Source organism: Fistularia commersonii, chromosome 34 (assembly GCF_037954325.1).
Source record: "Fistularia commersonii isolate RoL2024-O1a breed Wild chromosome 34, RoL_Fcom_v1.0, whole genome shotgun sequence".
NCBI classification, from domain to species: Eukaryota; Metazoa; Chordata; class Actinopteri; order Syngnathiformes; family Fistulariidae; genus Fistularia; species Fistularia commersonii.
The window spans coordinates 9,330,034-9,344,323 of NC_141317.1; the positions used below are offsets into that span (position 1 = coordinate 9,330,034).

Sequence of the window (14,290 nt, forward strand, 5' to 3'; positions counted from 1 at the left end):
GCCTATCTGTATTTTTTATATACATTATCTATTTTATACAGTTTTATATTTGTATTGTACAGGACTACAGATGGAAATTAGTTATGAGCTATAATCTGGTACAAACATTTCTGCCTCTGTGCTTAATGTATTTTTACACTGTCCTAATAAACTTCTAAACAAACAAACAAACAAACAATAACTGTTAGAGGCTAGTTTATACGTTTAAACAATCGGCCTGTATTACCGTATTGTAGCGTGCGGTGGGGAGACTAGCCAGTGGAACCCCAGAATCTTTTGCGAGTTATGATCGTTGTTGGGGGCTTCTTAAGATAAGATAAGATAAGATAAGATAAGATAAGATAAGATAAGATAAGAACAACTTTATTTATCCCGAAGGAAATTGTTGCGCCAGAGTTTCAAGCAAAAACATAACAATAATAGATAATAGTAGGAAGGAGGGAGAATAAGAAATACAATAAAATATAAATTGTCAAGGTTAAGGCTATCAAGTGTTTTAAGGTCTTAAGTGCAAAGATATGAAGATTCCCTGCGGCTGAGGGAAGAGGAATTAAAAAGTCTGATAGGAAAGAAAAAGTCAGGTAGGAGAGACCTCCTGTGGCGTTCAGTGGAGCTCCTTGGTGGTATCAATCTGCGACTGAAAGAGCTGTGGCAGGACGTCAGTGTGGCATGTGGATGTTGGTCATGATGCTGAGAAGCTTCCTCTTGTGGTTCTGTTTAAGAGAACGCCGTTGTTGAATCGCTGTACAATATTGTGCTTGATGTGTGACACTAACCTGCACTGTTAGTTGTCGTAACGGGGGGTGAATCCTCAGTCTGACTGTTGGCCTGTTCGTTGACCGTTGAATTAAAAGCACCTTCTAAAGTACATAATCCTGAGAGCAAGTCCTACTCGACTTCGATTGTTACTTTGCTAAGCCCCAGCTCGCCACAATATGTTCACTGACAATGATTGGAGCGTGCCGAGCTACAATATGACACGATTTATTGAATGTGTGAATTTAAATGTTCTTTAGCTGTCACATGTCTGCACATACAAGGAGTTTCACTTTTCAATTTGACCTTGTACTGCCATGTAAGGGCGACAACAACTGAGCAATAGAACAGAAACACACAATAAAATAATACAATGTGCAAAGAGCAAATGTTAAGTCACGTATAATATGAGTAAAGTGTGGCATTGGAACGAAATACATATTAAAATCTGAATTGACTCATATATTATTTACACCAGTGAGCAGAGTGTAAAAACATTATGTGGTGCCGTGAGATGATGCAAAGTCTGCATTCTGATAAGGATGTCTAAGGAAGTGACGTTTCCGGTGGCTCATAAGATGTTCTGTAAGGTCTTGTGGGATTTATGTGTTCAGATATGTGATTAGAAGCTGTTCTTATGTCTGTTGTGTCAACAACTGTTGTGCATGCATTTGAAAATGAATTTAATTTGTCCAAGGACAAAGCACTTTTTCGTTTATAACACTTGAATGAACCATGACTAATTTAGAAGTGCATTGAAAAATGTAATCTTGGTAAATGATGTTTTAACCCGGCTGAATAGGAAGGTTGGTGGTGGACACCCGACCCCACAGTTGACCCCCATCGACCTGGTGCATCTTGCAATGCCGCTCTGTCACCGAGAGCCCACTGAAACCGCAAGGTGATAAAAGCGTCGTAAAACGGAGACTATCTGTTGAGCAAGATCTATGAGACAAAATGTGGAAAGAACATCCGCACGGAGGCCAAACCTCAAACTCAAGACTTCTTGCTGGGAAACAACAGCGCTAATCGAAGAACTCAGATACTTTGTCAATGTCATGCATTTTACAATTGTTTCTCTTATGTGGCATCAATGACTGTTTTTTACACTAAACTGCACAGAAAACTCTGCCGCTTGTCTATATTCAAATCATATATTATTTTTACATTTCAGGTTTAAATCTCTATCATGTGTTCACCTCAGTACCCGAAGATCTGCATGTACTTTATACTCTATAGTTTAATGTTTCTTTGTTTATTGTGCACATTACTGTTAATGCACACTCTGTTATTATTATTTTATTCATTTCATGTTACCATGGGAAAGTGAGAAACTTCTTCTGGATTCCTCTGTATGTTACATACATGTGGAGAAATTGACATCACAACATTTTTCTAGACTAGGAATCTTCCTCCCCTTTGTGCCACTCCCATCTTCCTGCATCTATTCCTCTCTTCTCTCACACCAACTAACTTCATGTGTTTCCCTGCATTCATAAATCTCTCTTGACCTCCTGTCTGTGTCTCCTGGTTGTGTATTTTTCCTTTATGTTGTCCATTATTATCCCTTATGTTGTCGCTGTTGTCGTTGCTGTCTATTTACCTGTGGGTGTCTTGCTATCTTCTGTCTCTCTATTTATTTTACTTTTATTTATTTTTTGACATTATAGCTGATACGCTCCTCTGACAAGGTAATTTCTCCTATGGGGATCAATAGTTTATCCTATTTTATATCTTCACGATCTCTCCTCCGTACATGTCCAAACCACCTCAGCCTGACTTTATCTCCTGCATCCGTTTGTTTTTCATGTAGCATGTTGTCTTACTTTCTGTCACGTCTGAAAATCGAAATGCACATTTGGATTTTAGTCGATATTCGGATACAAGCAACCTAATAGGGACAAAGGGGAGGCAGAGGTCGGCCTCTGCTGCGTGACGACAAACGCAAAACGCCGCTGGACACTTCTGCTCGATTTTTTTTAATGTTCATTATTTAAATATAAACCATTAAAACCAAAATTACCAAAGAAATGAATACAGGTGAAAAAAAAAATATATATGTAAAAAAAATAAACGGCCTCGACGAGCAGACACGGTGACGTCACAGTGTCTGGCTCGCACTGGGGGCAGGGGGTGTGCGAGGCGCGCGGGAGAGGAAAGAGGAACGCGCCGAGCGGTGCGAGCCGGGGGTCACGAACTATGACCTTTAACAGGACAAAAACAAAATATAGATTTTATAAAATTGCTGAGAGCGTGAAATCTGCCAACGCCGTTTCTCGAAGGTAAGTCCCAGCTCCGGGTTGAAAAAGCAAAGAAAACGCAGCGAGATACGAGATGATTAAAAAAAAAAAGAGAGAGGAAAAAAAAAGGACCATAGCTAATCTACCGGCTAGCTTGTTAGCTAGCCGTTGCGGATATCCCTTCCGACTCCCGTTAGCTCGGCATCCGGGGGAAGACACCGCCGGGCACCGCTTGGCGACACTGACACGTCGTGCTGACAGTTTTACCATCGTTAATCATTAATACGTGACAACCCGCGTTGGTTATGGGAGCAAACCCTGCGAGCCAAAAACCCAGGGGAGGATGTGAAGGCACACAAGCGCTGCTAGCTCTTGTGCTAAGCTAGCTTAGCGGCTGTGGATGAACTCGACCCTTTTACCTTTGCCATCCCGGGGACGTGATAGGCAGCAACGGCTCGGGTTTATTTTAACACCCCGGCATTTTACACTTCCCCTCCGGTGAAGCGTTACCAAGTCATCGCCCTGCGTCGAAACGAAAATGCCCACATATTAAATGGTTAGGTATCGCTTCTTGTGCTATTGGCCGATAGCCAAATTCTCCATTTTGTTCCGTGTTGGAACCGCTAATGTAGTCGAGAGGGGAAGGAGGTATCGATTGACCGCCCGGTCGACCAATCATTGATCAATATCGATTCCAACGCCACTCCCTTGGCTCGGTGCGCCGGGGGTGGGGATGCTCCTGCAGGCATCTGACAAGTTGTCAGGAGGTTGACATCCTGGAGGCTCCAGGAGAGTCGGTTCTGTCAAACGCGTTGTTTGGTCGCACACATTCTCAGATATCCATTCACTGCATGACAGGTGATGATTCATAACGAGGCAGCATGAAAAGTTATTTTATCGTTGGTGATTTTATGCTCACTTTGACCCCACTTTGGCTACAAAGGCCACTTTTTAGTGAGTTGGCATTGCACCGACTTCTCTTTCCATGCATTTAAACACACTTAAAGACGCATCACAAGACCCGAGTCATTCATCACGATGGTAGACACTGAGTTAAAGTTATTTCTTTCTACTCCTATCTTCTATGTGATGCAGATTTACTTTATTCATTATCTGACTGATTCACTCGGTTTTTCATCTGGTACTGGTTTACAAATATTACATAAGCTGCTGTGTCAATGGAAAAACCGTCTCCATGTGGCTTTTTTTGTGACACTGTACCCTTTTGGAATAATAGTACCGTCTGCGCCATTCTTCTTTCCAGATCTCACTAATGACCTTATATCATCATGACAGCCAACCTGAATCTGCCCTCTCAGCAGAAAGCGGACTTAGAGCACGAGGCAGAGGTGAGTGTGCAGTTTGCTGACCGTCCAACTTGTTCCATGTAGTCTAATATGCTTTTTCGGTGTTGCTCTCGTCGGCTGAATCTTTCCCTTCTCTGTCGTGAGGGTTTACGTCTGTGAGTAGGCGTCACTGCCACATTTAACATCATTCATTGCTTTCAAACCAGTTTTCCAAGTTCAGTTGTCTTTGAAAGTTCACATATCCATGAGTTATTTTTTTGTATTTTCCATTTCTACATCTAGAAGTCAATATTTTCTATTCATCTGCAATGGTTTGCACCCAAGTAAATTTGCAAAGTATGGCTATTAATGTATTTCCGTCATTTGAAACGCTTTCCCAATCCAGGCTGCATCCTCTCCATCGGACTCTGTAATGAGTGAATCACCACAACGCTTTCAGGTCATTTCCACTGAGCCAGCAACACCACAGCGGATACAGGTAAACGTAGGCCGTGTTTATATCTTTTGGCACATTTAGCACTCGACGTAAACTTCCCTAAATTTATCGGCAGTTTCTGCTCTGTGCTTTCCTGTCGCTTACTAAGTTTCTGTCTGTCTCTTCCACCTTTAACATCCTCAGATTGTAACTGACCAGCAGACCGGTCAGAAGATTCAGATAGTGACAGCTATGAACCCGTCCAGTGTTCCCAAGCAACAGTTCATTCTAACCACGGCTGACAGCTCCGGGGCAGGCAAGGTTATTCTGGCCTCACCAGAAAACCACAACTCCAAACAGCTCATCTTTACTTCTGCAGACAACCTGATGCCAGGAAGGATACAGGTAACGCTCTACCATGACACTAAATCATTATGATTTGGCATGATTTTGACATCCTCTTTGATATTGGTTCGATTATTTCCCCCAGATTGTCACAGATCCAGTGTCAATGGAGCGGCTACTCGGGCAGTCGGGGGATTTGAGCAGACCGCAGCCAGTGGAGTACTGTGTGGTTTGTGGAGACAAGGCCTCAGGTGCTAGACTTAACATTTCTGTCCTATTTAGTTTTGATGTCCTGCATCCTGTTTTCAAACCGACACCAGGCCGTGCCGCACATCTGCACGCTCACACACTGACTTGTTTTTCTGTGTATTCAGGGCGTCACTATGGAGCCGTCAGCTGTGAGGGATGTAAAGGTTTCTTCAAGCGGAGTGTGAGGAAGAACCTGACCTACAGCTGCCGCAGTAAACAGGACTGCGTCATCAATAAACACCACCGCAACCGCTGCCAGTTCTGTCGCTTGAGGAAATGTCTTAACATGGGGATGAAAACTGAATGTGAGTTGACATGCTCGTCATAAAAACACCAGCGGAAAGCATGTAGAGATAAATTCAGCTTCACTTGAATAGAATGTGAGTTTGCATAAATCTGCAGGTTGGAAACAGGGAAGGTGTTCATGGTTTAAGTTGAAGCTCCTTGACTTTGAAGAATTCGAGAAAAGACAATTTCTTTCCATAAGACATTCAGGATTTTATGTATTCTTGTTTGTGCTAAAGGGCTCAATTAAAAGGGACTCCCTCATTATAATACTATTGAAAATAAGTGCAGGTTGTTCTGGTGTTCCTCAGCTGTGCAGAGTGAGCGAAAGCCCATTGATGTCATGCCCAGAGAGAAGCACACCAACTGTGCCGCTTCAACCCAAAAGATCTACATTCGCAAAGACCTTAACAGTCCACTCATCGCCACACCAACCTTTATCTCTGACACAGAGACCGATGGCTCCAGGTTAGTGGTTGAGCGCAGGGCTCAGCTTCATCTGTTGATTTTTCTTTATGTCAGCCTGTTATTAGCTATGCTGTGTTACGTTCAGATCCAGTTTGCTGGACCAGGGCATGCTGGTTAACATCGAACAGCCCGTCATGCAGGCCGACGGCACTTTGCTGCTGGCCACTGACTCAAAGGTAAACACGCCGGTTGAGTCACGGGAAAATAAACTCTGGTCTGTTGAGCTGTTAAGGGCTGCTGTCTTTTGTGATTGAAGCTAAACGTTTTGAGCAGAGATGTCACAAGGTGCGGCTGTGTTTTAATAGTTGAATGTTTTACTTGTTCTTGTGCTGTTTGTTCTCGTGTTCCAATGTTGGTTAAATTATTTTTGTGTCTTCTTCCAGATCAAAATAATGTGCACTCCTTTATTTGTCTTCAGCTGGATCCTGGTCAGGGAGACCTGGGAACACTTGCCAATGTGGTGACATCACTTGCCAACTTTAGTGATTCTCTGAGGGAGAACCTGAACAATGGTGACACCCTGGACAGCCAGCATGAGGAGCAAAATACCAGCGAGATAACGCGGTGAGTCAGCATCTGAAGGACTGTTTCTTGGGGCCTTTCTCTGTTTGATCACCAGTGGGACATATTTGCATCTTCAGAATGACTGTGTTAGAATTACTTACATTTAACGTCAAAGGTGCACATAGAATTGCATACTGTATGCATCTTTTTAACGGTATGAAAAATGTATTTGTTGAGGATTCATTCAGTTTTAGTTTATATATGAAAATACAGTCTGATTAGTAGCAGGTAAGTCCCAGGTCACTGCTGCTGAACATCAAGAATGAACAGTAGCGTGCAAGTTGTTGCAATAATATAAGCAATTAACGGCGCACATGCTTGCAGGGTTTTTCTGTTTATGTTTCAGTGATCATGACTGTGAAAACTGCAGGCGGGTCCAGGATTCAATTAACATTCAGACTATTTGGGAATTGGGAGGCCGAAAAATTTGCAGCAGAGCTTGTATTTTTATGTTGCTGAGCTTCAGTCCGCTGACAGTGAGACAGGAATAACAACTAATACGGCCTGAAGCTGTTGTGATGATAAACTCCCACCTGGGTCAAAGCAGTCCACTCCAAGAGGCGGCAGTAAGGTAGTTTAATACCTTTGCCACTGCCAGGAATAACACTCCTGGAGAAAGAGCCAAATGGAAGGGGAAAACAGATGATTCAAGGTGCTTCCATGGACGTAGCCGTTTATCTTAGTGCACTAATACAGATCAAGTTTAATCAGTTCCATTAATGAATTGCAAAATATCCATATCATTCTGTTACAGCAAAACACCAATGCGGTTAAAACCATTTCCGAAAACAAAATCCAAAAACAAAAGCAATTTCATAAATTATGAAATTTTATTCACGCATTAAACATTGTTTGAAAACGCTGGAGGCAGCAGTACCTTAGTGCTCCGTCAGCATCATCAGCAGGAGACAGATATATTTTTGGACCTGCCCCCCTGCCAAATTGTGTATTTCATATAAAGTTAGTTATAACCATATAACTAAGATGACCCCTCGTGATTCAGAGATCTCTACCTTTGTCCTCTGCTCAGTATGCTAAGATTACTCTCCTATTCCCATGTTGAAAGCCATTCACTCATTTGTTATTGTTATTTCTGTCTTACTTAGAGTCACACAACTTTTCGTCTCTTTCGTTGTTTTGACTTGGTTTTCTTGCAAATCAATCAATTCTACTGTGTGTGTGTGTGTGCGTGTTTTGTGTTCAGTGCCTTTGACACACTGGCCAAAGTTCTCCATCCGTCTGAAATGGGAGTTGGTCAGAGTCTTGCAGTCAAGTCACAGTGTGTCAGTGGAACAACCATTCAGCTGATTGGTCGGGACCAGGAGACCCCAATCATTGAAGTAGAAGGTCCGCTGCTCACAGACAGCCATGTCAGCTTCAAGGTGGGTCAGGTCAGCGTACGCGGCTAACATAACTCGATGAGCTCTACTCGTAATCAAGGAAGCAAGTGACGAGTTTGCTGACGGTATTGTTTCCGCTTATTTTCCTGCCAGCTGACCATGCCCAGCCCTATGCCTGAATTCCTGAATGTACACTACATCTGTGAGTCTGCGTCGAGACTCCTCTTCCTGTCCATGCACTGGGCACGCTCCATCCCGGCCTTCTCAGCCCTCGGGTACGTCGGATCGCCAAGGAGTTCTTGCTACTCTTTCCTCTTGTGCATGGTTTACGTGTCGGTTAGAAATGCAACTTTAAAAAGTTGAACTTACCGAAGATATAACTCTACACGGTACACGTTGCTGGCAGACTTGCAGAAACCCTAAATCTCCCCGTGAACAGGATCTGCCATCATTTGTTCAGCTTCAAAATTAGCGCTCAACGCCGACTCCCTCTTTGCTCTTTCTCTGTTTCCCTCAGTCAAGAGGCAAATACCAGTCTGGTGCGAGCGTGCTGGAACGAGCTCTTCACTCTGGGTCTCGCTCAGTGTGCTCACATGATGAACTTGTCGACCATCCTTGCTGCCATCATCAACCACCTTCAGAGCAGCATCCAGGATGGTATGGACCAAAGACGTCATCATCTCACAGTAGGACTGAGAGACTTTAAAGAAAAAAAAAGACTGAAAATATGTGAACTGTTTCTGCTCTGCCCAAATGAATAAGGTCTTAATCAGGGGGATTCCAGCGACGTGTTCATTCCTTCACTCATTTGACTGTAAGGGAGAAAACCCATCGGATAGTTTTACGTTTTTATCACCGTAGTCTCACAATGTCAGTATTCGCCAACGATGAGCGCCGCATTGTGCGGCACAAATCAAATTCTGATGTCTTTTTGCTCACGGTACCATGAAGCGGAATCGGTGAGCAGCGGTGACCTCTGCTGACACAAACCTGTAAAGCACAAGACACAAACTGTGTTTGTGCAAATCCTGCAGAATTGCCAAGCCGACAGGCCATTGTTTGAAGCTTTTTTCTCTTTCTATTCGTTCTTCCCCCATCATGACGTGGTGTCGCTTGTGTCCTGATTTTAGCGCTAAGAGCATTAACCAAAGCGACGCTTATCTTTTCAAAATGGCACTGCAGTTGCCCAGTTCCCCCAGTATCGCCTTCCCCCTTTTCAGACAAGCCCTCGGGGGAGAGAGTGAAGCAGGTGATGGAACACATCTGGAAGTTCCAGGAGTTCTGTAACAGCATGACCAGGCTGGAGACCGACAGCTACGAATACGCCTACCTGAAGGCCATCGTGTTGTTCAGTCCCGGTGAGTTGATCGCTCACGCTTGACCAGCTAAACCAAAGATGGGGCAGAAATGCAGACGCCTCCGTCGTCACTGCGGATAATGACGGTTGCGGTTTTGACTCAGACCATCCGGGCGTGGACAGCAGCGGGCAGATTGAGAAGTTCCAGGAGAAGGCCTTGATGGAGCTGCAAGACTACGTTCAGAAAACCTACCCGGACGACACCTACAGGTACGTTTGAAAGAATTTGCCAGCCGTGTGTAGTTCACTTGAAATCACAATACGTTTCTTTTCCGTTAAAAACGTGCGCTCCTCCAGGCTGACCCGTATCCTGACTCGCCTCCCGGCCCTGCGCCTAATGAACTCAAACATCACGGAAGAGCTTTTCTTCACCGGCTTGATCGGTAACGTCTCTATTGACAGCATCATTCCTTATATCCTCAAGATGGAGACGGCGGAGTATAACAGCCAGGACTCTGACCCGACAGAATGACACCTCGTCGCTCCGGCGCCAAGAACTGTCAGTCTAAACATGGCGTTCCCGGAGGGGTTCGGTCGGATCCCTGTGCGGAAGCCTCTTGATTCTTTTGAACGCATGATGCGGAGTCATTCAGGGTAGCTGGGATGACAGTTGAGTGCACTTCGGAGGATCAAAACGTTTCGATCATTAGCTTCAGGTTGGTTTTAGTGGCTCTTAAATATGGACAACAGGAATCTGCCAGTCTCCTTCTGATTTAAACTTCTGACCGTATTGTTTATCTAGGTTGCCACGCTTTTATCGTTAACACGCATAATTCAGTGCTGCGTTTGTTGCTCCAATCGGATAGGATAAAACGAAAACGTCCTGTGTTTCAGGAGTCTTAACTTTAAGATGAAACATATTCGGTGTAATTATTTTTAAATGTAATTAAAATCTGTAGAGTATTTATATGGGATTATGTTTATTTGTGAACTTGGGTGCAGCACAGGCAGGTGTATTAAGACGACTGTGCCGTCATTTCGAGCTTGAATGTAATACTACACGGAATGGAAATACGCTTCGTAACGCTTCTCTCTCTTCCCTCGACGTGAATAAACAGGTCTTTATAAGAAATCCAGCAGCTGGAAGGAGAACATTAGTCAGGTACAAGATCGAAACTCAGTCAAAAAGCGACAGACCTCAACTGTCGATCCGTAAAGTGGTCGCTGCGCATTCGCCGCTCTTTATCACTCCCTCATGTCTGGTTTTCGCAATATCCTGTCAGCCAACTGCTCTCGTCCTATTTCCTGTTTGTCTTTTTTATACTTAATGACATCTCAGAGATTTTATGCCTTTCTGTGTTTAGGTACACTTTATTTTCTGGCCTATCTTGAATAAGTTGTTGATATACATATCCTGTGCAATCACCTCATCACTTTTCCCTTTCTGACAATCAGTTATTGCTATATTCCCCTCTCACAGCGGCGTCATGGCATCCGTTTGAAACGTGTATTTATCGAACTCAGTTATTTCTTTTGAAGAAATTAGACGACGACGCTTAAATGTTTTGTTTCAAAACCGTTACTAATGTATAGCAGTGTGACTTTTATTTTATTTTATTGTTTTGTACTCGTGTTTGAATTTGTATTCCGCTAAATGCACATTAATCAGCTTCTGTGGTGTTGCACTGCGTTCACGCTGACTAAAAACTCTGGATTATTTTCTTTCTCTTCATTTTCTAAAAACTCAAGTTTGTTTTGAACAAATATTCTCGTCGCATACTAAGTGTACTTAAAATCCTTCTGGGCAGGTTTCCCCGGTTCTAAAATAAGAGAGGTTTTTAAGGAAGCCGGTCTCAAGTGCATTGATGTCTTTCAAGATCATGTGAGGATATGCATTGGCTCCCCCAGATGTATAATGGTAAGATTAATCATCCCCGAACGAGGATGTAAAGAAGCTGTCAGTGAGTCTGTCTTGTGAAATGAACATTGGTTGTAATTTTTTGGGTTCTAAACCCACAGAGGCTGTAAAAGCGCCGGGGCGACGCGACCTTTGTACATGTAATTTCATTAAAATGAGTGCATGTTGTTTTTAAGCCGTTTTATAACCTTGTTGCTGTCGGCCCTGATAAGGAGCATTGTTCTGATTTTTATAGTGCATTGCAGTGCATGAAGAAGTTGCTTAAATGCATTTTATTAAATGCTGTATGAAAATATTGATGTAAATGTTGTGGCTTTAAGATATTTACCACCAACCGCTCATCCTTAGAAGATACTAGGTCAGAAAATATTTTCTCTCATCTTTGTGGTTTGAGTACTCTGCTGTTGAAATTTTATACGATGTTAAACTTCTTTGGGTTTTTTGGTTTTTTTTGGCCATGTCAGTTCTCTTCAGACAATTTAAGTGACTCGACTGTATTCATGTTTGCCCGAGTTTGTCACAACTTTATAATTCTACCTCACTCTGATGGAGATGTAAGATAAAATGTATGACTGAGCTCCTCGACCACCATTCCAGTCTCCAGGGGTGGCTTCTCTGAAGCTGCACATTTCAAAAGAAAAACATAAAGAAATAAACAGTTATTCATCAAATATGACACAACTGAGTCCGTCATTGCTTGTATGTAAAATCAGATTAAACTTTCATTTGCACTGTTAAAACCTGTAGAAAGTCTTTAAATACTGAGCAGATGACAGAGAAGACAGTCACATCAACTTTTAAAACGTTTAATTGTCCCGAAACATCTCAGACCCAATCTCAGTATTTTTTTTTATCACTAAGAATTTAATTTATGAATGAACAGGTACCATGCGTTTCCTTGTCTAAAAACTACAAGTACCAGCAGGATTGGCGCCCGCTGACGTCATCAAGACGCGACAGCCTCGCATGCTGCGTCTGGAGGGAGGGCTCACCGTGACAGCGTTTCAAATGTTGTTGTGAAGAAGAGAAAAGCCGTTCAAGATGCCGATGAAAGGCAGGTTTCCGATCAGACGGACGCTGGAGTATCTCCAGAAGGGCGACATCATCTTTAAAAACAGAGTGAAGATCATGACGGTGAATTATAACACCAGCGGAGAACTGAGCGACGGAGCAAGGTCAGAGCCGCGCGATGCTAACGCTAGCTAACGGCTACATGGTTTATTATTGGTGTGTTGTTGTTGTTTTTTTCAATTATTTTTGTGATTTACGAGTTTATATGTTCCATTAATTGAAAATAACGTCTGTCTAAACGTGCCGACATCCCAGATGGTTTTGCGATGGTAGTGTAACTAACTACCGGGACATATCGATCAGTCATGCTTATTAATATTGTAGCTTTAATAGTTACACGGCCAGTATGAGAACTGTTATACTAATAAAAAAAAAACAATATGAAGTCGTATTTTTACCAGGTACAGTTGTGAATACTTATCATTGCACTTGGAAGCTTTCAGATTTCTATGTGCATCTTACTATCCAGATGACGGTTACTCCATAGCTGAATAAAACTCAGTGTACATAGTATAATTTATAGATAGGTATTTATAAAATGTCCTACTGTGAGTTGCTATCTTTTTATAGTTAATGTAATCTAGCACTTGTGCATGCAATAATACAAGGTTCTTCTATGACTTGAATGGAACTACTTGTGCTTGTGTGTGTTTTGCAGAAAGTTCGTGTTTTTTAATATTCCCCAGATTCAATATAAAAACCCCTGGGTCCAAATAATGTTATTCAAAAACATGACACCGTCGCCATTCCTGAAGTTCTACCTGGGTTCGTAGCTCCTGACCTCCCTATTTAATATTTAACATTATTTATTTCTCGTGTGCGAGCTTCGCTGATCTGACCTGTCGTCCGTGCAGATGACGGGGAGCAGGTGCTGGTGGACGTGGAAGGGAAGGAACACAAACAAATCGCACAACACATCAAAAAGATCTTATCCAAATCAGAGTAAGATACCTCTTATGTATTCTTTACAAAATTGCAGCTTTAAATACACTTTAAATCTTGTGCATTGTTATCGGTCAAGTTACCGGAATTCATTTTCACTCAGGAAAACAAGAACTGTAATCCTTTACCCCAAGTACCAAACCACTTTAATCAAGGATATGATTATTTCTGGGTATGCAATAAAGAATTTAAGATACTGTGAATTGTTGAAGCGACTTACATGAACATTTGACGTAAGATATAATGAGCGTGCTTACAGTAAGCGCATTATTACGACAGTCCACATCTATTCACGTCTCCCTTGCCTTCACTTCTTCTTCCAGAACGGTGTTGCAGGCGGAAGCACAAGCCAAAATGCAGGCGTCGAACCCTGCCAACTTCGGGCCGAAGAAATACTGCCTCCGGGAGTGTATCTGTGAGGTGGAAGGTCAGGTGCCCTGTCCCGGCTTCACACCTCTGCCAAAAGAGATGACGGGTAAATATCGCGCCCAGATGAAGGCGTCCCAGGAGTAAAAGTAACACGGACCGCTTGTAGATTAAACAGACATTACTGCTGCACCGGGACACAAGGCATCGGCTTTGTCCGAAAGGACCGGCCTTCGGCTTTGCCGTAGAGCCTCGGGAAATTATGGACTGACGGTCTTGACGTTCTGGCCGCGGGCGAGGCGGCCTCTGCTTCGAGGATGCCTCATCACGTTGTCCAAGATATGTCGCGGTTGAAGAATCCATAGGACGTTAAGTGCCGTGACCAATATTTTTCAGTTTACATCTAAATAAAATGTGTCTGGCTGTAAGTATTTGTCTGTTTAATATGTATATTAAGAGTATTTTTTGTAGTATACATTATTTAAAACATGCCCCGAGTATATGGGAAAAAAAAAAAAGGAAGTCCAGGCATTTTACTGTAGGCAACTTTTTTTAATGGTACGTCGATGGAATCTTCTAATGTTAATAAACTGCGTCCAGAGGGATTGAGTTCGGAGTGCGTCACACATCCAAAGCTAAAACGGACACGTCAAGAAGCTCCACAGGGTTAAAACGTTTTAGTGCTGGTTTGTTCCCGAAGCATCTGAACGTCAGACTCGCAGCACGG

The 14,290-nt window shown here is 42.9% G+C and overlaps 2 protein-coding genes across 4 annotated transcripts; both read left to right on the forward strand.

Moving 5' to 3' along the window:
- Positions 1–2,853: 2,853 nt before the first annotated feature.
- Positions 2,854–11,835, forward strand: nr2c2 (nuclear receptor subfamily 2, group C, member 2). Of its 3 annotated transcripts, none has more exons than XM_086141900.1 (15): positions 2,854–3,038; positions 4,261–4,345; positions 4,689–4,781; positions 4,923–5,123; positions 5,209–5,314; positions 5,438–5,617; positions 5,909–6,065; positions 6,151–6,241; positions 6,484–6,629; positions 7,834–8,011; positions 8,123–8,244; positions 8,487–8,626; positions 9,190–9,327; positions 9,431–9,536; positions 9,624–11,835. In XM_086141900.1, exons 2-15 carry the CDS (start codon positions 4,286–4,288, stop codon positions 9,796–9,798), a joined length of 1,893 nt encoding a protein of 630 aa, XP_085998026.1. In that variant the 5' UTR covers positions 2,854–3,038; positions 4,261–4,285; the 3' UTR covers positions 9,799–11,835. The 3 variants fall into 3 exon arrangements, 2 of the variants coding, with proteins under 2 accessions (XP_085998026.1, XP_085998027.1); XM_086141901.1 differs by having other exon boundaries at positions 2,892–3,038; positions 4,293–4,345; XR_015104387.1 differs by lacking the exon at positions 9,624–11,835 and having other exon boundaries at positions 8,487–8,655; positions 9,431–9,529.
- Positions 11,836–12,137: 302 nt separating this feature from the next.
- Positions 12,138–13,991, forward strand: mrps25 (mitochondrial ribosomal protein S25). The gene is made up of 4 exons (XM_086141317.1): positions 12,138–12,359; positions 12,914–13,020; positions 13,110–13,197; positions 13,521–13,991. Exons 1-4 carry the CDS (start codon positions 12,226–12,228, stop codon positions 13,708–13,710), a joined length of 519 nt encoding a protein of 172 aa, XP_085997443.1. The 5' UTR covers positions 12,138–12,225; the 3' UTR covers positions 13,711–13,991.
- Positions 13,992–14,290: the final 299 nt, after the last annotated feature.